This window comes from Chiloscyllium punctatum, chromosome 7 (genome assembly GCF_047496795.1).
Source record: "Chiloscyllium punctatum isolate Juve2018m chromosome 7, sChiPun1.3, whole genome shotgun sequence".
Lineage (NCBI taxonomy): Eukaryota > Metazoa > Chordata > Chondrichthyes > Orectolobiformes > Hemiscylliidae > Chiloscyllium > Chiloscyllium punctatum.
In genome coordinates, this window is record NC_092745.1 from 60,886,652 (window position 1) to 60,911,898 (window position 25,247).

Consider the following 25,247-nt stretch of genomic DNA (forward strand, 5'->3'; position numbering starts at 1 on the left):
ATACAATGTGAGAATGTGTGAAGTTATGCACTTTGATAGGAAAAATAGAGGTGTAGACAATATCTAAGTGGGAAAAAAGCTTTGGAAATCTGAAGCACAGAGTCTTGGGATACTGGTTCAGAATTCCCTTAATGTTAACATGCAGGTTCAGTTGGCAGTTAGGAGCCCAAATGCCATGTTAACATTAATTTTTGAGAGGGTTAGAATACAAGAGCGGTGTTGTACTGCTGAGACTGTATAAGGCTGTGTACAAACTGTATTTAGAATATTGTTTTGGGTCACCAGTCTAAGGAAGGATGTGTAGTGTTGGAGGGGGTCCAGATGAGGTTTTCAAGAATGAAGGGCTTGTCCAATGAGGATAAATCTGGACTCTATGGAGTTTAGAAGGATGAGGGGAGGTCTCATTGAATTTTACAGAATACTGAGAGACCTAGATAGAGTGAACATGGAAAATATGTTTTCGCGAGTAGAATACTCTAGAACCCAAGCGCACAATCTCAGACTGAAGAGCTGACCCTTCAAACTGACAGAATTTTCTACAGCCAGAGGGTGGTGAATCTGTGGAACACATTTCTGCTGAAAGTTGTGGAGGCCAAGTTATTTAAGACAGACAGGTTCTTCATTAGTAAATGCTCTGTTATTACATTCTTTATAATTGACTCTAACATTTTCTCAATGACCAATGTCAAGGAGATGCAGGCTACTATATTAGATGGAATTGCAGTTGACAAAGAGGAGGTTTTAGAAATTTTATAAGATCTGAAAACGCATAAGACCTCTAGGCCGGATGGGATTTATCCTCTGATTCTCTAAGACGCCAGGGAGGAGATTGCAGAGCCGTTGACTTTGATCTTTATCTAGTGCCAAAAGACTGGAGGATAGCAAATGTTGTTCCCTTGTTCAAGAAGGGGAGTCGGGCCAACCCTGGGAACTATAAGCCAGTGTGCCTTACTTCAGTTGTGGGGAAGGTATTGGAAAAGGTTGTGAGAGAGAGGATTTATAATTATCTCGAAAGGAATAACTTGATTAGGGATAGTCAACAGAGTTTTGTGAAGTGTTGGTCGTGCCTAACTAATCTTTTGAGTTTTGAGAAGGTAACAAAATAGGTTGAAGGTAAAGCGGTTGATGTGGTGTATATAGACTTTGGTAAGATGTTTGGTAAGGTGTTTGATAAGGTTCTGCATGGTAGGCTATTGCACAAAATATGGAGTTTCGGAATTGAAGGTGATTTCGCGAATTGGATCAGAAATTGGCTAGCTGAAAGAAGGCAGGGTGGTGGTTGATGGAAAATGTTCATCCTGGAGCTCAGTTACTAGTGATGTGCCACAAGGATCTGCTTTGGGGCTACTGCTGTTTGTCAGTTTTATAAATGATCTGGATATTGACGTAGAGGGTGTGTTAATAAAGTTGCGGATGACACTAAGCTAGGCAGCGTTGTGGATAGTGCCAAAGGATGTTGTGGTTACAGAGGGACATAGATAATGTGCAGAGCTGGCAAATGGAGTTTAATGCAGCAAAGTGAGGTAGTTCACTTCAGAAGAAGTAACAGGAATGCAGATTACTGGACTAATGGTAAAATTCTTGGCAGTATAGATGAACAGAGATCTGTGTCCAGGTGCATAAATCCCTGAAAGTTGCCACCCAGGTTGATAGAGGTGTGTTGGTGTTTATCGGTAGGGGGATTGAGTTTCGGAGGCACATGGTCATGCTTCAGCTGTAGAAGACATTGGTAAGGCCACACCTGGAGTATTGCGTACAGTTCTTGTCACCACATCATAAGAAGGATGTGGAAGCTTTGGAAAGGGATTAGAGGAGACTCACTTGGATGTCGCCTGGTATGGAAGGAAGGTCTTACGAGGAAAGGCTGCAGGAACTGAGGCTGTTTTTGTTGGAGAGAAGAAGGTTGAGAGGTGACTTAATCAAGATGTATAAGATAATCAAGGGTTAGATAGGATGGACAGAGAGATCCTTTTTCCTTGGATGGTGAAGGCTAATATGAAGGCTATAGCTTTAAATTGAGGGGTGATAGATTTAGGACAGATATTAAAGATAGTTTCTTAGAGAATAGTAGGGGCATGGAACGGCCTGCCTACAACAGTAGTACACTCGCCAATGTTAAGGGCATTTAAATGGGCATTGGACATACATATGGATGATAATGAAATTGTGTTGGCTAGATGGGCATCAGATTAACTTCACAGGTCAGCGCAACATGGAAGGCCAAAGGGCCTGTACTACGCTGCAACATTCTATGTTCTATGAATCAAGAGAGAAGGCAGGAGAATGAAGTTGAGTTAGAAAGTTAAGGATTGTTTTTTTCCCCTTTTCAATTTGATGCAATGTTACAAAAGACTACTGGTAAACTAGAGGATTGGGAAAGTTTTAAAAACCAACAAAAGACCGTCAAAAAAGGGAGAAAATGAGCAGGGCAAACGAATAAGTAACAAAAAGAGCTGCTTCAATTAGATAGAAAGGAAGAGAGATACCAAACTAAACAAAGGCTCTGAAGAAAAGGAGGTTGAGGAAGTAGTGGGGAATGAAAAAAATGACAAGTTGCATAGATAGCTTTTGCATCAGTCTTCATGATGGAGGATACCAATATAATTCAAAAAATACTAAATCAAGGGGTAAGAATGTGGAGAAAATTACTATCAGTGAGGAAAACGTACTGGGGAACCTAATGGGGCTAAATGCCCATTGTGTCCCTTGGATTTCCTAGAATACTGAAGGCAATAGCTAAAGATTACACGTCTTTATTACTGTACACTACTCACTTGCCTCCCCATATATTTTTGTCATCTACAAGCTTGACAAAACATTCATTTTCCCTCATTCATAGAGAGGAACCTTGATTATCCGAAATTCAGATAATCAGAAGATCTCAAGGTCCCAATAGAAACATTATATCAAAGGTGTTAGCAACGCTGATTGCATCTTTTGTTTACAAGGATTAAAAGTGAATTCGGCTTACTGAACTACTGCCAAGAACAGTCCTGGACATTGATGGGAGCCCAGGCACCATCTCCAAATGACTGATCTCCTGCCCCCACCCTCTTGTGGGGGGAGGGTGGGGTGCTGTTGCGCCGTGTGCTGCTGCCTAGTCTCCTGAACGGGGAGCGGACTTAGCAAGTGCTGACTCTGTCAATCCCCATTGAAGTGAAGCAACAGCAGGGAGAGACTTCAGCAATGTTGCAGGTCCCTTCCAAACAAGTGTGTGTCTGCTCAGAAACAAACCTTATGACAGAGAGAGGGAGCAAGGCAGGCAGAGCGAGGAAAAAGGAAACTTCAGAAAACTCCAGACCCCAGAGGAGAGGCATTGAATCAATTATGTGAATAATCAATTATCTTAACTGAATACTGCCTGCCCATCTCATTCAGATAGTAGAGGTTCCTCTGCATATTGTAAAGCTACAGTGATATTGAATGCATTAGTAATCTTCTAAGAATCCTTAGATTCTACAAAGTCCTAGAGATTTGGAAAATTGCCAATGTAACATCTTCATTCAAGAACGAAGACAAAAAGAAAATATAGGACAGTTAGCTTAATATCTGTCATTGGGAAAATTTTAAGAGTCAGTTATAAAATGTGTAATAGAAATGTATCATAAACAAGCAGAGTCGTCATATTTCATGAAGGGTCAAAGTGTAGTGCTGGAAAAACAGCAGGTCAGGCAGCATCCAAGGATCAGGAGAGTCTATGTTTCGGGCAAAAGCCCTTCATCAGGAATGTGGAGGGAGGAAGGGTGTTGAGAGATAAATAGGAGGAAGGGGATGAGGGTTGGGCAAGGTAGCTGGAATGACGATAGATAGATGCAGATGGGGGGTGATAACTGTAGGTTGGAGGGGAGGATGAAGCAGACAAGTAGGACAGTTCAAGAGGGTGGTGCCAAGTTGGAGGGTTGGATCTGGGATGAGGAGGAGCAGTAACAAAACTGGTGAAGTCAACATTGATGCCATGTGGTTGGAGGGTGCCAAGATGGATGAGGTGTTCTTCTTCCAGTGTTCAGGTGGCTTGGTTTTGGCAGTGGTGGAGATCCAGGTCTTGCCTGTCCTTGGCGGAGTGGGAGGGAGAGTTGAAGTTGTCAGCCACAGGACGGTGGGGTTGTTTGGTGCATGTGTCCCAGAGATGTTTACTGAAATGTTTATGCAAGGAAAATAATATCTGACAAATGTATTAGAATTTTGAGGAGGTAACATTCAAGATTAATAAGGGTGAGCTATTTGACCTAATATATTTAGATTCCCAAAAGGGATTCAGTAGGGTATCGCATTTAAGGCTACTTAAGATAAAGCTCCATGGTGTTGGTGTTGGCATGGACAGAGGATAGGCGAAGTAATAGAAAAGAGAATTGTGATAAGTGGGTATTATCATTGGCAACTTGTAACTAAGGGTGTGCTAAATGGATCTATGCTGGGACAATTATTTAAATACATAGACTTAGATGCGGGAAATGAATGTTCTATTATTTTTGTCAGACCTAAGTGTGGAGGCAAGTGGTGAGGAGAAGAGGGTAGGGATGAAGACAAGTTGAGTGAGTGTACAAAAACTTGGCAGATGGATTACAATGTAGAAAAAATGTCTCCAGGGTGCATAACAAGATGAGAAGAGTGAGTATTATTTAAATGGAGAAAGCTGCAGCACAGAGATATGGGGTCCATCAATGTAAGGATCGCAAAACTAAATGAAATGTTGGCTTTTTTTCAAAGGGAACGGAGTTTAAAAATAGGGAAGTCTTGCTCAAATTATACAAAATACTAGCCAGTCCATACCTGGGATACTGTGAACAGTTTTGATTCATTTAGCTAAGGAAAAATACACTGGTATTGGAAATAATCTAGAGAAATGTTCACTAGGTTGATCCTAGGTATGGAAGAATTTTCTTGAATTAGGTTGGGTGTGTCCTATTTGGAGTTAGAAGAATGAAAGCTGACCTAAGATTCTTAGGGGTGTTGACTGGGTCAGTGTAGTGAGGTTGCTTTCTCCTTTATATTACTCTCTGACTAGAGGGTACAGTCTCAGTAGGAAATTGTCCGTTCTAGGACCAATGAAGAATTTCTTTTCTTGAGAGTTGTGAATATGTCGAATTCTTTACTAGAAAACTATTGAAATTTAGTTACTAAGAATATTCAAAGCTGAGATAGACATTGAAGGGCTTTTGCCCGAAACATCGATTTCAAAGCTCCTTGGATGCTGCCTGAACTGCTGTGCTCTTCCAGCACCACTAATCCAGAATCTGGTTTCCAGCATCTGCAGTCATTGTTTTTACCTCATTATTTTTGAATTAGTCCGACTGTGGCACTGGAAAAGCACAGCAGGTCAGACAGCATCCGAGGAGCAGGAGAATCGATGTTTCGGGCATAAGTTTCCTGATGAAGGGCTTATGCTCAAAACATCGATTCTCCTGCTCCTCGGATGCTGTCTGACATGCTGTGCTTTTCTAGCACCACACTCTCAACTCTGATCTCCAGCATCTGCAGTCCTCACTTCCTCCTATATATTTTTTTATTAGGAAGGCAATCCGGGGTTATGACGACAGGAAAGTGAAGTTGAGCATTATCAGATGAGTAATGATACCATTGAATTGTGGAACAGACTTGATGAGCCAAATGGCCTATTTCTGCACCTGTATCAATGGTCTTAACTTGATTCCCACTTTTTAAAATATCTAACCAATCAGGAGAAGATGTACAGAATGTCAGAGATGCTCGTGAGGCCTGATGAGTTTTGAGCTATGCAGATCAAAGCTGTTGGAATAATTTGAAGATGACTTGGGTAAATTTATGAGTAAATTTGTGGGATTAATTTTCTGAATTATTGAAGATATTGAATATTGTATTAGAAATTATTCTGAAGGATTAATGTTTGGAGTAAGGTAGAAATTTGTTTCTTGTGTCTGAAGAAAAATTGAAATGTGGCAACATGGTGGCTCAGTGGTTAGCACTGCTGCTTCAACAGCACCAGGCACCCAGGTTCGATTCCAGCCTCCGGCGACTGTGCAAACTCCACACATTCTCCCTGTCTCTGTATGGGTTTCCTCCAGGTGCTCCAGTTTCCTCCCATAATCCAAAGGTGTGCAGGTTAGGTTTTTTTTAGATTAGATTACTTACAGCGTGGAAACAGGCCCTTCGGCCCAACAAGTCCACACCGCCCCACCGAAGCGCAACCCACCCATACCCCTGCATTTACCCCTTACCTAACACTACGGGCAATTTAGCATGGCCAATTCACCTGACCTGCACATCTTTGGACTGTGGGAGGAAACCGGAGCACCCGGAGGAAACTCCCGCAGACACGGGGAGGATGTGCAAACTCCACACAGTTAGTCGCCTGAGGCGGGAATTGAACCCGGGTCTCTGGCGCTGTGAGGCAGCAGTGCTAACCACTGTGCCACCATGCTGCCCATTATGCCACCGTGCCACCCATATGACAGGTGAATTGGTCATGCTAAATTGCCATAGTGTTCAGAATGTGTAGATTATGTGCAATAGTCAGGATTAATGTCATGTAATAGGGTAGGGGAATGGATCTGGGTGGGATACTCTTCGGAGGGTCGGTATGGACTTGTTGGGTCAAAGGGCCAGTTTCCTCACTGTAGGGATTCAAAGAATGTGGTGCAGATTTGTATATTTTGTTAAAAATTGATCGAGAAAAGAATAGAGTAGAAACAATGGTTAAAAAAGAAAATCAGCTCAACAGTTGCAACATAGATGAGAAACAGTGGAGATTTTATTGTAAAATTTTGCACTAAATTGGCATATGACCTTCAGTCCAGGTTCAGTAATATCAGTCTAATTAAACTAAAATTTAAATAAAATGTAAAACCGTGAATGACAAAAGGGCTGGTGGTAAAGCCTCCTTGTGAAATTAGGTATTACCCCCACATAATGAGAATGAGAAACCTGTCACTCTGAGTGGGCACATCTAAGTTTATGAATCCTACTGACCATGACAATTGTTTGATGCATCTGTATACAAGAACATTTAGTGGTATTATCACTAGACTAATAAGAGACCCAGGTTCAAATCTTGCCATGTCTGATGGTGGAATCTGAATTCAATAAAATTCTGAGTCTATTAGAAAGTGAGGACTGCAGTTGCCTGATGAAGAGCTTGTGCTCAAAACATTGACTCTCCTACTCCTTGGATACTGCCTGACCAGCTGTACTTTTCCAGCACCACAATCTTCGACATTTAAGAGTCTGATGCCAACCGTGAAAACATTGTCAATTGTCAGAAAAACTTATCTGGGTGACTAACCTCGTTTTGGAGAAGGAAATCTATCACCCTTGCCTGGTCTGGTCCACATGCACCTGCAGACCCACAACAATGTGGCTGACTCTCAACTGCCCTATTGCCAATTAGGAATGGTCCTTAAATACAGAGACAGTATTTAATACAGCAATAAATAGTGACATCCTCCCCTCATGAATAAAAAAGATGGTAATTGGACTGATTAATATCATATCACATTGCTATTCCTGAAGGCATGTACATGGCTCTTTGTCTGCTGATTGATTTTGATCCATTTTATTGGGGTTTTTTTCTCTTTTTTGTCAGTGGTGGTTTTTAAATGCCTTCCATTCCTTTAGCAGGGTAAGGAAGTAGGTCCCAAATCTAGCTCTAGTCAAGTGGCAATTAAACCCCTGTTGTTAGTTATTGTATTCTGAAGCACATGCTAGCCATCAATCTAACCTGCCCCAACATAAGGACTGACCAAAACTAACTGAATTTATTGTTAATATATCATTTGTTTTGATCATTTTTAATTTAGAATTTTATTATAAAAGGATAACATAAGCTTAAAGGAACAAGGGAAAAAACACAAGCAGTATTTTGGTTTGTGTTTTATACTCCTGATTCTGAATGGAACAGGATAATTGCAGTTGTACAATCTCATGGATGATAATCTTAGAAATAAGCATAGGTATTTGTTCTGAAGAAAGGGAGTAGAGTTTGTAAATCTGGGTCATAAACAAAGTTGATGTTATCAATGTCTTTGGCAGAGAGATTCTGTTAATTCATCCGCCTAACTAATTTTCTTTCTTTTTGTTTTTCAGGGTGGAAGGGGGCCTTGGAAATATCAACTTGAAGTATGATTACTTTTCCAAAATCTAAATTAAAATTCTGGTGGAACCACACTCAGCAGGAAGCTTGGAGATGGTTTTCATTGGCACTCTTAAATGCAAACAAATGATATAATACAAGCAAATCAAATAAGGGTCTTTCCATATTTATAATTTCCTTAAAAATCACTCAACACCAGGTTATAGTCCAACAGGTTTAATCGGAAGCACGAGCTTTCTGAGCGCCGCTCCTTCATCAAATGGTTGTGGAGGACACAATTGTAAGACACAGAATTTATAGCAAAAGTTTACTGTGTGATGTAACTGAAATTATACATTAAGTCTCTCATCTGTGCCATAATGTTTAAACTGATTCTAATCTAAAAGAATGATTTAACAGAGTTTTGCATGGATTCATGCAGTTTTTGAGCAAGTACAATGTAACTCTGCAAGTACAAATTCACCCCACAAAAGTATATGTGCATGTGTGTCTGGGGGTGGGGTATCGTGAGTGTTTGTGTGAGAGAGAGTCTATATGTTTGTGTGTGAGTGTAAAGGGGTCTAAGTCTATGAGAGGGTGTGTGGGGGTGTGTGTGTCTGTACTCAGGGATGCCCTCATAAGAACAGAGCACGATGCTCAGCTCATCGACCACCAGTTCCAACGTGCCATAGCAAGGAACCATAATGAGAATATCTCTTCTGTGTTCTTTTCAGACAGATCAAAGTGTTTTTTTGTGGAAGCACATGCAATCACTTAGAAACGTGGTAGCATTTTTATACTGAAAAATTTCCCAAATTAATCAGATTTGAAAATAGACATTGGTTCGGTCCACTTGTTCAGTTTACGGAACCATGTATTATATCCAAAAGGGATATGTAGTTCATGTTCAGGAACTTAGTATAAAAATCAATAATCTCTCTTTTAATGTTGCATCATTAGTGTGCAGTTATGATTTCTGTGCAATTATGTCTTCAATGAGTACCTAATATGATTATTTTAAGAGTTGGAAACTTTGTATTTCCAATGTGATTTCTTAACTCATTTAGATCAGCATTAATTCTTCTAGTTGCAATATTTCTGATTTGTTGCAGTAAACAGACCAGACATAAGGCAAGTACTCAAGAGTTATTAAGAATCAAAATTAGAGAATAACTTGTACATTTGTTTTTGAAGTTATAAAATCTGAATAGTAAACAGCTTCACAAAATTGACTAATTTGACCGACTCTGTACATTGCAAAAAGTGGCAAAATTATAGTTGTAGCAAGTATTACTGAAAAATAATTAAATAATCTTAATATCCTCAATTAGTGGGAATTAAATCAGATTGAACAAATTGGTAAAGTTTAAATATTTAGCAGCATGCCACTTCAGACAGGATTGGGTAGTTATCACATTTTTAATAATATTGAGGTTTTGGGTAAAGTATCACCAATATTTCCCATGAAAATATTAGTTCCTTGACCAGCATTTAGTGAAATTGGTTGCACCATAATTATTGATATCTAATCCTTCCAACTGGGAAAATAAGACGAGTATTTGTAGAACTTTGACAATGTTTAAAATCCTAAACAGCAAAGTAAATCAATTCTCACTAAGATCTGAAGTATTGATATTCTCTGCTTTTCAACTTTCCAGCATGAAAATCATGTAAAATTTAATAAGTCACTTTGCCCTATTTGTCAAGATCTATAGTATATAGTTACAGTAGGTGCAAGGTTTTAGCTATATTGTTTATGAAGCTTACAGTCAAAACCCAGGGAAAGCTGAGGGCTGATGTTCTGAAATGTAGCTAAGAGTATGTAACTCTGGGAGGCAATGGCCTTTAGTGTTATCGCTAGACTGTTGATCCAAAGACCCAGATGATGTCCTGAGAACCTGATTTTGAATCCTGATGATAGTGGAATTTTAAATTAATTTTAAAAACTCTGGAATTAAGAGTCAAGTGATGATCATTAATCCATTGTCGATTATTGTGAAAAGCCCATCTGGTTCACTAATGTCCTGTTAGGGAAGGAAACTGCTCTCCTTACCTGGTCTGGCCTACATGTGACTCCTGTTCCACAGCAATGTGCTTGACACTTCATGATGAAAGGGCTTGTGCTTGATTCTCCTGTTCCTCTGCTGCCTGACCGGCTGTGCTTTTCCAGCACCTCACACTCTAGTCTGATCTCCAGCATCAGCAGTCCTCACTTTCTCCCTGAATCTTAAATGCAATTAGGGATGGGCAAAAAATGCTGCTGAGCCAGCGACACGTTCATCCCAAGAATTAATAAACTAAGATGATGCTTTACATTCTGTACTATTAAATGATTACTATTCAACAAGTCTTTTGAAAGTTTTTACTCCCTTAAGTGGAAAAATACAATTTAACTAACTAATTCCCTTTCAGGTAATGGTCCACATGGTTTTAATATCCAAGTCATAACTAGAAGTAAATTGACATGCCTTCATTCTAAAGATTGAAATTTTCTCCCTGTATTGGTTCAAACCTCAGGAATGACCATTAAATAAGGGCCATGGAATGGCAGAATGATGTAAGAGACTGGACAGTAATAAAGCACTGGACCTACTGACAGTAGGTCCAGAAGTGACTTATGTCAGAGAATGATCACATACCAGAGAAAGACCCTTGAACAGTGCAAGAGGAAGATCTTGCACTGGTTCTGAAGGTTCATTCAGATGTTAACCAAGTACTTTCAGGAGTTAACAATGAAGATTGTAGGGACTTACAAAACCAAAATAATTTATTCACAACAATAACAATCCAACATGTATGGTTTATAACACATATACTGCATAAGTATGTACACTAGGTAAATTTTCTCAACATCAGTGTTCCATATAAAGTCTTGTTAATGACCGTGTGCAATGTAGACTCAGGCATCTTCCTCTGCACCTTCCACTGCAACCTTGTGTACTGACACAAAGTGATCAAAACCAGACTTTATGACAAATCGCAGATGTGTAGCTCTAGTTCCATCCTGCTATATAGAGAATATAATTTGTTAATTCACATTCTTTTTTTTTTAAAAGTTCGCACACTGCTAAGTCACAATACAATTTTCAATATTATATCATCATAGAATGTGATTCCTTAACTCATTCACAGGATCTGGGCATCACAGGCTAGACCACCCATAAAGTGAGGCTGTAGTAATGTCACTGGACTCATATACCAGGCTTAATGTTCTGGGAATATGGGTTTGAATGGCACCTTGGCAGATTGTGAAATTTAAATTCACTAAAAAGCTAGCCTAATGGTAACCATGTAACTGCTGTCAATTGTTGATAGCAATTTGGTTCACTAATGGTCATTCGAGAAAAAAATCTGCTGTCCTTGACTGGTCCACAAGTGACTCTGGATCCACAGTAATATGGTTGACTCTTAAATGCCCTCTGGGGAATTAGGAATGAGCAAAAAATACTGGCCTTGTCAGTTTTGCTCACATCTCATTAATGAATTCAAAAATAAACATGGATTGTCCATGCAGTATCCAGTGTCTCCAACCATTTCTAGATATCACATGAAGTGAATCGGATTGGCTGAAGACTGGCATCTGTGATGCTGGGGCCCAATGGAGGAGGCCAAGATGGAACATCCACTCAGCACGTCTGGTTGAAGATTACAGCAAATGCTTCTACCTTATCTTTTGCACTGATATGCTGGACTCTGCCATCATTGAGGATGGGAATGTTCGTGGACACTCCTCCTCTGATGAATTGTTTAATTTTCCACTCATGATTTGATGTTGCAGGATGGCAGAGCTTAGATGTCATCCATTGCTTGTGTGATCATTTTGTTCTGTCTATAATTAACTGCTTATGCAGTTTGGTACACAAATAGTCTGTTTGATAGTTTCATCAGGTTGACAACTCATTTTTAGGTATGGCTGGTGCTGGTCCTGCACTCTCCTTTGAACCAGGGCTGATCCCCTATCTTGATGGTAATAGCTGAGTGGGGGTTTGCTGGACCATGAAGTTGCATATTGTGTTGGAGCATGATTTTGCTGCTGTGATGGGCATAGCACTTTATGGATGGCCAGACTTGAGTTGCTAGATCTGTTCAAAGTCTGTCCCATTTAACTCAGTGGTAGTGCCACATAACACGATAATGGGGTTTCTCAATGTGAAGCAAAGGTAATGCTATGGAATGTCAAGGAAAATGGTTCTCTTGTTGGAGAAAATCGTTGCCTGACATTTGTGTTGCATTGATGTTACCAATACAGCAAGAAACAGACCATTTCGTCAAATCAGTCTATGCTGGTATTTCTAATTAATTCAAGCCTCCACCCATTTTTGACCAGTGAATTGTTTTTGTTACTTTACTTACTGAACTAGGTTGCAGTGCACCTTGCACTCCCAAAATAATGAATACTATTTTGAACTAGCTGGTTAAATTTAGTAATGTGTATGCGTACAACATTATTTGAATTGCCCCCATTTTCCAACATGGGAAAGTGATTGTCCTTCACTCAGAAGCTTGCTGCAACAGCAGCATAGAGATCAAGAACTGCAGTGGATGGGGAAATCAAATCACTATAACACCATTCACTCCTACTTTGGGGAGGAACTAACCTATAATGATTTCATACAGACTAATATGTTACCTCAGCTTTTTGCAAAATTTACTTACTGTAAATTCCTCTACTTGAAGCTGTTCCTCAGAGCGCTCAAGTTCTGGGAAAAAGACAGCACCACAGGATGAAAACCATCAAATAAAATGGAACAGAAGCCATTATTTTCCACAACAATGTTGCTGATATCATCAAAATATTTGTTGAATGCACTTACCGGTGTTAGTCATTGGTTCGAAATCTACAGGTTCTCCTGCTATACTTCTCTCAATACCAAGGCTGCGCACTGGAATAGCACATCAAAAAGATACTTACTACTTTTGGAATATTTATAATTATTGTGAGTAGCGGGTGAATTGCTTTATTCTCATAAACTTGGCAATATAGTTCAATGTTTACTCATGCATTTACACTGAAATATATCCACAAAATATACTTCAAAACCAAATATGTATTCATGATGCCAGATTAATGAAATTGTTTTCAAGTTCATGCGTAATTAAGAACCGCTGTTCATTACATTTTATTCTTTGGACACATACAGAACTAGGTTAAAATAGCCTGTAGGAACAAATTGCTGCAGATGCTGGAATCTGAACTGAAAACAACAAATGTTGGAGATTACAACAGGTCAGACAGCTTCCTTGGAGAGAGATCACAGCCTGATGAAGACTCATCTAGACTCAAAATGTTAGCTTGCTCTTTCTCCATGGATGCTTTCTAGCATGCTATTATCTCCAGCATTTGTTGTTTTTCGGTAAAATATCCTGTTTATCACAGTAAATAATTTGCCTATTCAAATAAAGTGATTAAAATGCAGCAAAAAAATCTTACCATTGTAACAGTGAATTTTCATTGAGCTAATTTTTATGAGATTAGCAAAACTTAGGATAAATTCTTGTGGGAACATTCCTGTTGTAATCCAAAATGTTTCTGTATTACTGTAAGCAGAAGTACAATATGAGACTTAGCATTTTTGTTTATCCATTCTTTTCTATGTCTTATTAGTGTCACAAATAGTCAGTCCTTACAGAAGCCAAGATGGAAACAACTTGCATTTATATTGCACCTTAACTGTGATAGAATAGAACATAGAACATAACAGTGCAGTACAGGCCCATTGGCCCTCGATGTTGCGCCGACCTGTGGAACCAATCTGAAGCCCATCTAACCTACACTATTCCACTCTCATCCATATGCCAGTGATCATTTAAATGCCCTTAAAGTTGGCAAGTCTACTACTGTTGCAGGCAGTGCATTCCATGCCCCTACTCCTCTCTGAGTAAAAAGTTACCTCTGACATCTGTCCTATATTTTTCACCTCTCAATATAAAACTTTGTCCCTGTGCTAGCCACTGCCATTTGAGGAAAAAGACTCTTACTGTCCAACCTATCTAATCCTGATTGTCGTATATGTCTCAATTAAGTCGCCTCTCAACCTTCTTCTCTCTGATGAAAACAACCTCAAGTCTGTCAGCCTTTCCTCCTAAGAACTTCCCTCCATACCAGGCAACATCCAAGTAAATCTCCTCTGAACCCTTTCCAAAGCTTCCATATTCTTCCTATATGCGGTGACCAGAACTGTACACAATATTCCAAATGTGGCCACACCAGAGCTTTGTACACCTGCAGCATGATCTCATGGTTCCGAAACTCAATCCCTCTACTAATAAAAGCTAACACAGCGTATGCCTTCTTAACAACCCTCTCAACCGGACTGGCAACTTTCAAGGATCTATGTACCTGGACACCGAGATCTCTCTGCTCATCTACACTACCAAGAATCTTACCATTAGCCCAGTACTCTGCATTCCTGTCATTCCTTCCAAAGTGAAGCACCTCACACTGTGCCACATTAAACTCCATTTGCCATTTCGCAGCCCAGCTCTGCAGCTTATTTATGTCTCTCTGTAACCTACAACATCCTTCATCACTATCCACAACTCTACCGATCTTAGTGTCATCTACAAATTTACTAACCCATCCTTCTATGCCCTCATCCAGGTCATTTATATAAATGACAAACAACAGTGGACCCAAAACAGATCCTTGCAATACCCCACTAGTAAATGAACTCCAGGATGAATATTCCCATCAACCACCACCTTTCAGCTAGCCAATTTCTGATCCAAATTGCTAAATCACCCTCAATGCATGCCTCCGTATTTTGTGCAAAATCCTACCATGGAAAACCTTGTCAAACGCCTTACTGAAATCCATATACACCACATCAACTGCTTTACCCTCATCCACCTGTTTGGTCACCTTCTCAAAAAACTCTTAATAATGGTTGTGAGGCACGACCTATCCTTCACAAAACTGTGTTGACTATCCATGATCATCTCATTAATCTCTAGATGATTATAAATCCTATCACTTATAACCCTTTCCAACACTTTACCCACAACCAAAGTAAGGCTCACAAGTCTACAATTACCAGGGCTGGCTAAACTTCCCTTCCTGAACAAGGGAACAACATTTGCTATCATCCAATCTTCTGGCACTATTCCTATAGATAATGACAACATAAATATCAAAGCTAAAGGCTTGGCAATCTCCTCCCTAGCTTCCCAGAGAATCCTAGGATAAATCCCTTCTGGTCCAGGGAACTTATTTTTACATTTTCCAGAATTACTAATACTTCCTCCTTATTCACCTCCATCCCATGTAATCAAGTAGCCTGTATCTCAATATTCTCCTCGACCACATTGTTCACACTAGAAAAAGACACTGACAAAAAGTATTCATTTAGTGCTTGCTCTATCTCCTCTGACTCCACGCACAACTTCCCACTACTATGCTTGATTGGCCCTAATCTGGTCATTTTTTTATTCCTGATATAGCTGCAGAAAGCCTTAGGCTTTTCCTTGATCCTATCTGCCAATGACTTCTCATACCCCCTCCTGGCTCCTCTTAGCTCTCTCTTTAGGTCTTTCCTGGCTAACTTGCAACTCTCAAGCTGAGCCATCACATCTCATCCTAACATAAGCCGCCTTCTTCCTCTTGACAAGAGATTCAAATTCGTTAGTAAACCACAGCTCTCACGCTCGACAACAGGTCTTCCCTGCCTGACCGGTACATACTTATCAAGGACCCGCAGTAGCTGGTCCTTGAATAAGCTCCACATTTCAATTGTGCCCATCTCCTGCAGTTTCCTTCCCCATCCTATGCATCCTAAATCTTGTCTAATCGCATCGTAATTGCCTTTCCCTCAGCTATAACTCTTACCTTGCAGTATATACCTATCCCTTTCCATCACTAAAGTAAACATAGCAGAATGTGGTCCAAAGCTTTAGATAATTGGTAAGAAAAAAAAATTAGGCAAAGTTTCTTTTCCAGCTTCTGGCCTATAACGTGGCAATTCTTTGAATAAGCTTAGTTACATTTTCAATTTTGGTGCAATCTCTGTATTTAATCAAAGGTGGGGGGAAGGGGTGGCAGAAGAGAACAGGGGAGACACTGGCATTTGAAGAAGAGCAGGCAAATTATACCAAGTATCTTGACCAATATTTATCACTCACAAAAGCAGGTAATCTGTGGTTATTTCTATGTTTGTGGGAGCTTGTGGTGCATACAGTTAGCTGCTGTACCTCCTACATTACAAGTGTGACTACACTTCATTGGACTTAATTAGCTGCAAAATGTTTTGAGACATCTGGTAGTTGTGAAATATAAATTAAAGTTCTTTTTATAATTGACTATATTTTACAACCTCCAGCAAAGCAGGGGTGTTCGCTATGGGGCGTGGAAGAAGTCCCAGTAAGCGATCTAACTACTTCTCCACCAAGAAATTTATCTTTTATCACCTTACACTGTTACTGCAATAAATTGATGCATTTTTATTGCACATTCCAGGCATGGAGCGAAAGTCATAGCGTCAGGCTGTCAAAGCAACCAATCACATTTTAAAAGAATGCTCACTAACAGTACACTTTGATGGGATTTCTCACAGAGCAATGAGAACCTTGAAGTTTTCAACGTGAGGCGCTATATCAATGCAATGTGTTGTTATCTTGGGTGAAGACCCTGTTCGCCAGACGCAGAGACAGATTGAAGGCCCTCACCCGTCCAGGATGTTCTCCGGCGGGTGTTTCTCATCCCCAGACGCCGCCAACACAACCTGCGTCCCCGCCACCATCAGACCGAAATCCCGTTTCATGTCCCGTCCCCGTTACCACAGCAACCCGCCACTTCCGGTCCTTTACATACGCCCTTCCCCACCCACCCCAGTCCGGAACTGACTTCCGGTCCTTCCCACAATTACCTTCCCTCAATTTTCTGTTTCATGGTTCCGTGCCCATGAAGTGCTGGGAGAAGGAGGTTTGGTAAATTTGTCAGTTTTACAGCTCATTTGGAAATCTTTGTGACTGCAGTCGGGTGCTAGCAGTAACCAGTTAAGGTAAGTGTTTAGGGAATAAGTGGGGAGAAGTTTAGGGGAAAGGGATTGATTTTTTTTTGTCCAACCACAGTTTTCTCCCCATCCCCGAATGCCTCATTTTCAGGATGTGGCATTTGAAGCCACTTGAGAGCTGGAAGAGTTATTAGTCTAGAATGGGAAGAGCCTCACTCTGCATCTTCCCAGTGAGTTGCTGAGTTAATTGTTTTTGGACTCATCCAGATTCTGTATTGGCTAATCCTCTCCCAAATAGAGATGAACGTTTATTTTCAATACTGGAGATACTTTTCTGGTTAAGTTCAAAATTAACTTGATATGAGTTATAAGAAATTTAAGGATGTTAGTTTTTTGTTTCATCATGTAATTAATTATATGGGATAGCAATAACTGAGATTATGCACATGAAGTAATATGTTCGTTGTGATGATTCACAACTGGTTTAATCAAAAATGGACACTAATATGTGACTTTTAAAACAAACTTCAGGGAATAAAGATTGTTTTGACTGCCTCCTAATAAACTATATGTTCAGAATGTAATTTAACCCTGAAAAAATACACTGGATAATTACAATTGAATGCGATTAAAGATTAGTGGGGTTTTTTTGCATAGTGATCTGAACATCATAAATGTTTTTGTTTAAACTCAATGTTTTCATGATTTTTTTTTTAAAAGTTCATAGTGACCACATCTGTAGCAACTGTTGATTGCTTGAGGAACTCTGGCTCATAGAATCGTCCCTTTGGCCCATTGAGTCTGCATTGACACATGAGAAACACCTGGCCATCAACATAATCCCACTTGCCAGCTCTTGATTCATAGCCTTGAATATTATGACATTCCAAGACCACATCCAAGTACTTCTTAAAGAATGTAGAACAATTGCCTCTACCACTCTCCCAGGCAGCACATTCCAGACTGTTACCAAAGACGTTTTTGCTTTCATTCCTCTGGTATCCCTACCTCCCCGCCCCTGTTCCTCATCTCAAACAGTGTCTCCTTGTCACTTCAAATAAGGGGGATAATTGCTCCATATCCACTCTGTCCATGCACCTCATAATCTTGTACATCTCGATCAAACTTTCCTTCAGTCTTCTCTGCTCCAATGAGAACAATGCAAGCCTATTAAACTTTTCTTCATAAATTAAATTTTACATCCCATGCAGCATCTGGTGAATCTCTAGTGCCCCAATAGTAGCTGTTTCCAGCCTTCCTTAGCCAGGTCCTGCCTTATTTTACTGAAATCTGCTCTCCCCCCAATCTAAAACTTTTTTTTTGATGAACTGGAATCTGAACTCTGCAACACATCAGGGAGTAGATGATATACCTGGCTGCTGTGTTTCAGGAGGCAGTCACACCCCTCAAATGAACTCCTTCAAATTCAGTCAGGGACAGGAGGATGTGACTGCAAATGAGGCAGGTAGAGGGATCCAGAATGTAATGATGAAGGTATCTCAGCACTTGAGCTATCTAACAGGTTTGAGATTCTTTCTTCATGTGGATGAGATTGCAGGCTGTAGGGAGGATGAGCAAACTGATCAAAACATTGTGGTACAGGGAGCCATTCAAGAGAGGGGGAGAAAAGAAAAATGTAGTTGTAATTGGGGTTAATATATCCAGGGAAATAGACATTTCTTTGTGACCAGGATCGAGAGTCCTGAAGGTTACCTTGCCTGGCTGGCACCTAGGTTCAGGGTATTTCATCTGGGCCGGAGAAGAACTTGGAGTGGGAGGGAAATATCCAGTTGTCATGGATAGGTACCAACAATATAGGTAGAAAGATGTTCTGCTGAGGGAATATGAGCAGTTTAGGGGCTAAATTAAAAAGCAGAACCAGTTTAGTGGTTATAACATAGTGTATAAAATTAGAGAATTAAGTAATTTGAAAGTGCTATCAGAAATTTGGAGTCCCACAGGAAGAATTCCAGCACGAGGAACCATTATGTCTATGAATATAATCGATGAATATGTAGTAACCTTTGGATGACGAGCTGAGCCAAGAGGAAGTTGGCAGGGAATCAACAAAATTAAAGAAATAAACACGTGGCTCAAAGATTGGTTGGGAGAAACCGGTTCAAATGCATGAGACATTGAGACCAGGACTGGGGAAGGAGGGAGCTCTTCCAATGAGAAGGGCTTCACCTGAATCTTGTTGGGACCAGTATCCTGGACAGTTGCATTACTAGGACTGTGGATAGGGCTTTAAACTATAAATATTGGGAGGGTAGGTTCAGTTGCGTGGAAAATTATGGAAAACGTTAAAAGCAGCGAGGGCACAGCAGTGATTATTAAATTTTCCAGAACAAGTAATAGGACAGACAGTATAGAAAAGCTCAGGAATCTAATTTCATTCATAGCAAATAAGAGGACAACTATGAGAAGCGGCAGTCAACGTAGGACTTGAGGGTGTTGTACTCAAATAAACACTGTATATGAAACAAGGTAAATGAGCTTGTAGTGCAAACCTAAATTGACAGGTCTGATGTGGGTATCTCACAGATTTGACTGCAAGGAGATCACGATTGGGAGCTAAATATCCAAGGATACTGCAGAGGGGGCAGGTTGATGTGTTACTAAGAAGTCAAATCAAATGATGACAAGACAATAAAAAGGATTGATGAGGGCAGACCGGTAGATGTAATCAATATGGACTTCAGTAAGGCATTCGACAAGGTTCCCCATGGGAGACTGATTAGCAAGGTTAGATCTCACGGAATACAGGGAGAACTAGCCATTTGGATACAGAACTGGCTCAAAGGTAGAAGGCAGAGGGTGGTGGTGGTGGAGGGCTGTTTTTCAGACTGGAGGTCTGTGACCAGTGGAGTGCCACAAGGATCGGTGCTGGGTCCTCTACTTTTTGTCATTTACATAAAATGATTTGGATGAGAGCATAAGAGGTACAGTTAGTAAGTTTGCAGATTACACAAAAATTGGATGTGTAGAGGACAGTGAAGAGGGTTACCTCAGATTACAACGGGATCTTGACCAGATGGGCCAATGGGCTGAGAAGTGGCAGATGAAGTTTAATTCAGATAAATGTGAGGTGCTGCATTTTGGGAAAGCAAATCTTAGCAGGACTTATACACTTAATGGTAAGGTCCTAGGGAGTGTTGCTGAACAAAGAGACCTTGGAGTGGAGGTTCATAGCTCCTTGAAAGTGGAGTTGCAGGTAGATAGGATAGTGAAGAAGGCGTTTGGTATGCTTTCCTTTATTGGTCAGAGTATTGAGTACAGGAGTTGGGAGGTCATGTTGCAGCTGTACAGCACATTGGTTAGGCCACTGTTGGAATATTGCGTGCAATTCTGGTCTCCTTCCTATCGGAAAGATGTTGTGAAACTTGAAAGGGTTCAGAAAAGATTTACAAGGATGTTGCCAGGGTTGGAGGATTTGAGCTATCGGGAGAGGCTGAACAGGCTGGGCCTGTTTTCCCTGGAGTGTCGGAGGCTGAAGGGTGACCTTATGGAGGTTTACAAAATTGAGGGGCATGGATAAGATAAATAGACAAAGTCTTTTCCCTGGGGTCGGGAAGTCTAGAACTAGAAGGCATAAGTTTAGGGTGAGAGGGGAAAGATTTGAAGAGCAACTTTTTCTCACACAGGGTGGTACGTGTATGGAATGAGCTGCCAGAGGAAGTGTTGGAGGCTGGTACAATTGTAACATTTATGAGCTATTTGGATGGGTACATGAATAGGAAGGGTTTGGAGGGGTATGGGCTGGGTGCTGGCAGGTGGGACTAGATTGGGTGGGGATATCTGGTTGGCATGGACGGGTTGGACCAAAGGGTCTGTTTCCATGCTGTACATCTCTATGATTCTAAGTAATATAGATTTGAAAGGCATAGAATCTGTGTGGTTAGAACCACAAAGGGAAAAAAAGACCCCAGTAGGAATTATGTTCTTGAAGTAGTCAGGATGTGGGGAAGAAAATAAATTAGGGGATAGAAAATGTATGTAAGAAAGGCACTATTACAATCATCACGAGGGACTTCAATATACAGTTGGACTGGGAAGCTCAGATTGGTAGTGGATCTCAAGAAAAGGAATTTGTGGAATGTCTACAAGATGTTTTCTTTTTAGAGTAGCTTGTGGTAGAGCCCACTAGGGAACAGGCTTGGGAATGTGTCATGAGGCAGACATGGTTAGGGAGCTTAAGGTGAAGGGGAGCCTCTAGAGTTCAGAGAACATAACATGATAGAATGCACCCTGTAGTTTGAGAGGGAGAAGCTGAAATCAGATGTAATAGTATTAAAATTAAGTAAAGGTAACTGCAAAGACATGAGGGAGGAGCTGGTCAGAGTTGACTGTCGGGGAGCCCAGCAGGGAAGACAGTGCAGCAGCAATACCAGGAGTTTCTGGGAGTAATTTGGGAGGCATGTAGAAATTCACCCCAAAGAAGATGAAACATACTAAGGGGAGTACAAAGCAACCATGGCTGACAAATGAAGTCAGGGACAGCATAAAAGCAGAAGAGGTAGTATACAATGAGTGAAGATTAATGGGAACCCAGAGGATTGTGAAGCTTTTAAAGCCAGCAAAGTATAACTAAAAAAAAACAGTAAAGGTGAAAAATGGGGGTAAACTAGCTAGAAGATTGCAAGAGATTTTTTTAGATACATAAAAGGTAAGAGAGAGGCAAGAGTGGACATTGGACCGCTGAAAAGTGAGGCTGGGGCTGTAGAAATGGTGGAGGAACTGAATAGGTACTTTGCATCAATTTTCACAGTGGAAGAAACCAGCAGCATGCCAAAACTTCAAAGAGAGTCAGAGGGCAGAGGTGAGTGTAGTGGCCATCATTAAGGAGAAGGTGCTGGGGAAGCTGAATGGTCTGAAGGTGGATTAATCACTGAGACCAGATAGGACTACACCCTAAAATTCTGAAGGAAATTACTGAGGAGACTGTGGAAGCATTGGTAGTGATCTTTCAGGAAAGGAGGGTGCCAGAGGACTGGAAAATGACTAATATAACACCCCTGTTTAAAAAGAGAGGGAGGCAAAAAACTGGAAACTAGAGGCCAATTAGACTGACCTTGGTTGTTGGTAAGATTATAGAGTCCATTATTAAGGATGCGATTGCGAGTACTTGGAAGTGCATGGTAAAATATGGCTGAGTCAACATGACTCCCTCAAGGGGAGGTCATACCTGACAAATCTGTTAGACTTCTTTGCAGAGGTAATGAGCAAGTTAGACAAAGGAAAGCCAATGGACATGATCTATTTGGATTTCCAGAAGGCCATTGACAAGCTGCCACTGACTAGGAATGCTCACTGTACCTGGGAAATTGTGTCTCTCGAAATTGATTGAGATTTTTGAGAACGTGACTAAGAGGATAGATGAGGGCAGGGTGATGGACGTTTCCGACATGGACTTTAGCTAAGCCTTCAACAAAGTTAGAATAGATCCTGGAATCCCTACAGTGTGAAAACAGGCCAATTGGCCCAACAAGTGCACACTGACTCTTCAAAGAGCACCCCACCCAGATTTACCCCCCTACCCCTGTCCCTCTATATTTCCCATGGTTAACCCACCTAACCTACACATCCCTGAACACTATGGGCAAGTTAGCATGGCCAATTCACCTAACCAGCACATGTTTGGACTGCGGGAGGAAACTGGAGCACCCAGAGGAATCCCACGCAGAAACAGAATGGTTAGTAAAGTTAGATTACATGGGATCCAGAGAGAGCTGGCCAGTTCGATAGAAATTGGCTTGACAGCAGGAAATGGAGATTGGTGGGGGAGGATTATTTCCTGGACTGGAGGCCTGTGACCAGTAGTGTTCCAGAAGGATCAGTGCTAGAACCGTTATTGTTTGTCATTTACATAAAACAATTTGGATGAGATTATAGGAGGCATGGTTAAGTTAGTTTGCAGATGACACCACAATAGGTAGTGTAGTGGACAGTGAAGAATGTAATCTCAGAATAAATAGGATCTTGATCAGCTGGGTTAATGGGCCATGGAGTGACAGATGGAGTTTAATTTAGATATGTGTTTCATTTTGGGAAGGCAGAGAAGGGAAGCATTTGCACTATTAATGGTGGGGCCCTGGGGAGTGGTGTTGAATAGGGGTTCGGGGACACAGTTCTTTGAAAGTGGTGTCACAGATTGGTGCAGAAGGCATTTGGCACACTTGCCTTCATTGGTCAAACCTGTCAGTATAGGAGTTGTCATGTTGCAGCTGTACAGGACATTGGTGAGGCCACTTTTGGGGTACTGCATAGTGTGGCTACTCTGCTGTAGGAAAGATGTTGATAAACTGTAAAGAGTGCAGAAAAGATTTACAAGAATGTTACCGGACTGGAGGGTTTGAGTTGTAAGGAGAGGTCGGATAGGCTCGGACATTTTTCCCTGGAGTATAGGAGGCTAAGGGGTGACCTTTAAAGGTTTAGAAAATCTTTTATAAAGTCTTTTCCCAAGGGTAGGGGAGTCCAAAACTAGAGGCATAGGTTTAAGGTGAGAGGGGACAGATTTAAAAGGGACCTGAGGGATAGCTTTTTCACACACAGGGTGGGTTGTATGTAGAATGAAGTAATAGATGCAAGTACAGTTAAAAGACCTTTGGGACTGGTACATAAATAGGCAAGGTTTGGAGGGATATGGGCCAAAAGCTGGCAAATGGGACTAGTTTAGTTTGAGAAACATGGTCGGTGTGGACGAATTGGGCCAAAGGGTCTATTCCTGTATGGTATGACTCCGTTACTCTGTAAGATGAGAGCCTGTGGTGTTAGGGGTAAGGTATTTGACATGGCAAGAGGATTGGCTGATTTGCACAAGTCAGAGAATGGTGATAAAGTGGGGATTTTTCAGGATGGCAATAAGATTTTAACTTTCCAAACATAGATTGGGACTGTCATAGTGTTAAGGGTTTAGATGGAGAGGAATTTAAGTGTGTATAAGAAAATTTTCCAATTCAGTATGTGGATATACCTACCAGAGAAGGTGCAAATCTTGACCTACTCTTGGGAAATAAGGCAGGGCAGGTGACTGAGGTGTCAGTGGGGGAGCACTTTGGGGCCAGTGACCATAATTCTATTAGGTTTAAAATAGTGATATAAAAGGACAGACCAGATCTAAAAGTTGAAGTTCTAAATTGGAGAAAGGCCAATTTTGACAGTATTTGGCAAGAACTTTCAAAAGCTGATTGGGGGCAGATGTTCGCAGGTAAAGGGACGGCTGGAAAATGGGAAGCCTTCAGAAATGAGATAACAAGAATCCAGAGAAAGTATATTCCTGTTAGGGTGAAAGGAAAGGCTAGTAGGTATAGGGAATGCTGGATGACTGAAGAAGTTGAGGGTTTGGTTAAAAAGAAGGAAGCATATGTCAGGTATAAACAGGATAGATTGAGTCAATCCTTAGAAAAGTATAAAGGCAAGTCGGAGTATACTTCAGAAGGAAATCAGCAGGGCAAAACGGGGACATGAGATAGCTTTGGCAAATAGAATTAAGGAGAATCCAAAGAGTTTTTACAAATACATTAAGGAAAAAAGGGTAACTATGGAGAGAATAGGGCTGCTCAAACATCAGCAAGGTGGCCTTTATGTGGAGCCACAGAAAATGGGGGAGATACTAAATGAGTATTTTGCATCAGTATTTACTGTGGAAAAGGATATGGAAGATATGGAATGTAGGGGAATAGATGGTGACATCTTGCAAAATGTCCATGTTACAGAGGAGGAAGTGCTGGATGTCTTGAAATGCATAAAAGTGGATAAATCCCCAGGACCTGATCAGGATACCCTAGAACTCTGTGGGAAGCTAGGGAAATGATTGCTGGCCCTGTTGCTGAGATATGTATATTATCGATAGTCACAGGTGAGGTGCCAGAAGACCGGAGGTTGGCTAACGTGGTGCCACTGTTTAAGAAGGGTGGTAAGAACAAGCCAGGGAACTATAGACCAGTGAGCCTGACGTCTGTGGTGGGCAAGTTGTTGGAGGGAATCCTGAGGGACAGGATGTCTGTGTATTTGGAAAGTCAAGGACTGATTAGGAATAGTCAACATGGTTTTGTGCGTGGGGAAATCATGTATCACAAATTTGACTACGTTTTTTGAAGAAATAACAGAAGATTGATGAGGGCAGAGCAGTAGATGTGATCTATATGACTTCAGTAAGGCGTTCGACAAGGTTTCCCATGGAGACTGGTTAGCAAGGTTAGATCTCATGGAATACAGGGAGAACTAGCCATTTGGATACAGAACTGGCTCAAAGG

The 25,247-nt window shown here is 40.9% G+C and overlaps 2 protein-coding genes across 3 annotated transcripts in view; one reads left to right on the top strand and one right to left on the bottom strand.

Annotated features, from left to right (window-relative positions):
- Positions 1 to 10,793: 10,793 nt before the first annotated feature.
- On the bottom strand, positions 10,794 to 16,847 carry hspb11 (heat shock protein, alpha-crystallin-related, b11). Of its 2 annotated transcripts, none has more exons than XM_072573733.1 (5): positions 16,706 to 16,847; positions 13,476 to 13,582; positions 12,859 to 12,927; positions 12,701 to 12,744; positions 10,794 to 11,048 (listed from the first exon to the last, which is right to left on the bottom strand). In XM_072573733.1, the coding sequence occupies exons 1-5, from the start codon at positions 16,798 to 16,800 to the stop codon at positions 10,944 to 10,946; spliced, it is 420 nt and encodes a 139-aa protein (XP_072429834.1). In that variant the 5' UTR covers positions 16,801 to 16,847; the 3' UTR covers positions 10,794 to 10,943. The 2 variants fall into 2 exon arrangements, with proteins under 2 accessions (XP_072429834.1, XP_072429833.1); XM_072573732.1 differs by having other exon boundaries at positions 10,794 to 11,051; positions 16,706 to 16,844.
- Positions 16,848 to 16,899: 52 nt separating this feature from the next.
- The window catches only part of lrrc42 (leucine rich repeat containing 42), a 29,210-nt gene continuing 20,862 nt past the window's right edge, over positions 16,900 to 25,247 (top strand). The window contains exon 1 of the mRNA XM_072573728.1: positions 16,900 to 17,040. The gene's annotated coding sequence lies outside the window, so the exon portion shown is untranslated. The remainder of the gene's footprint in view (positions 17,041 to 25,247) is intronic.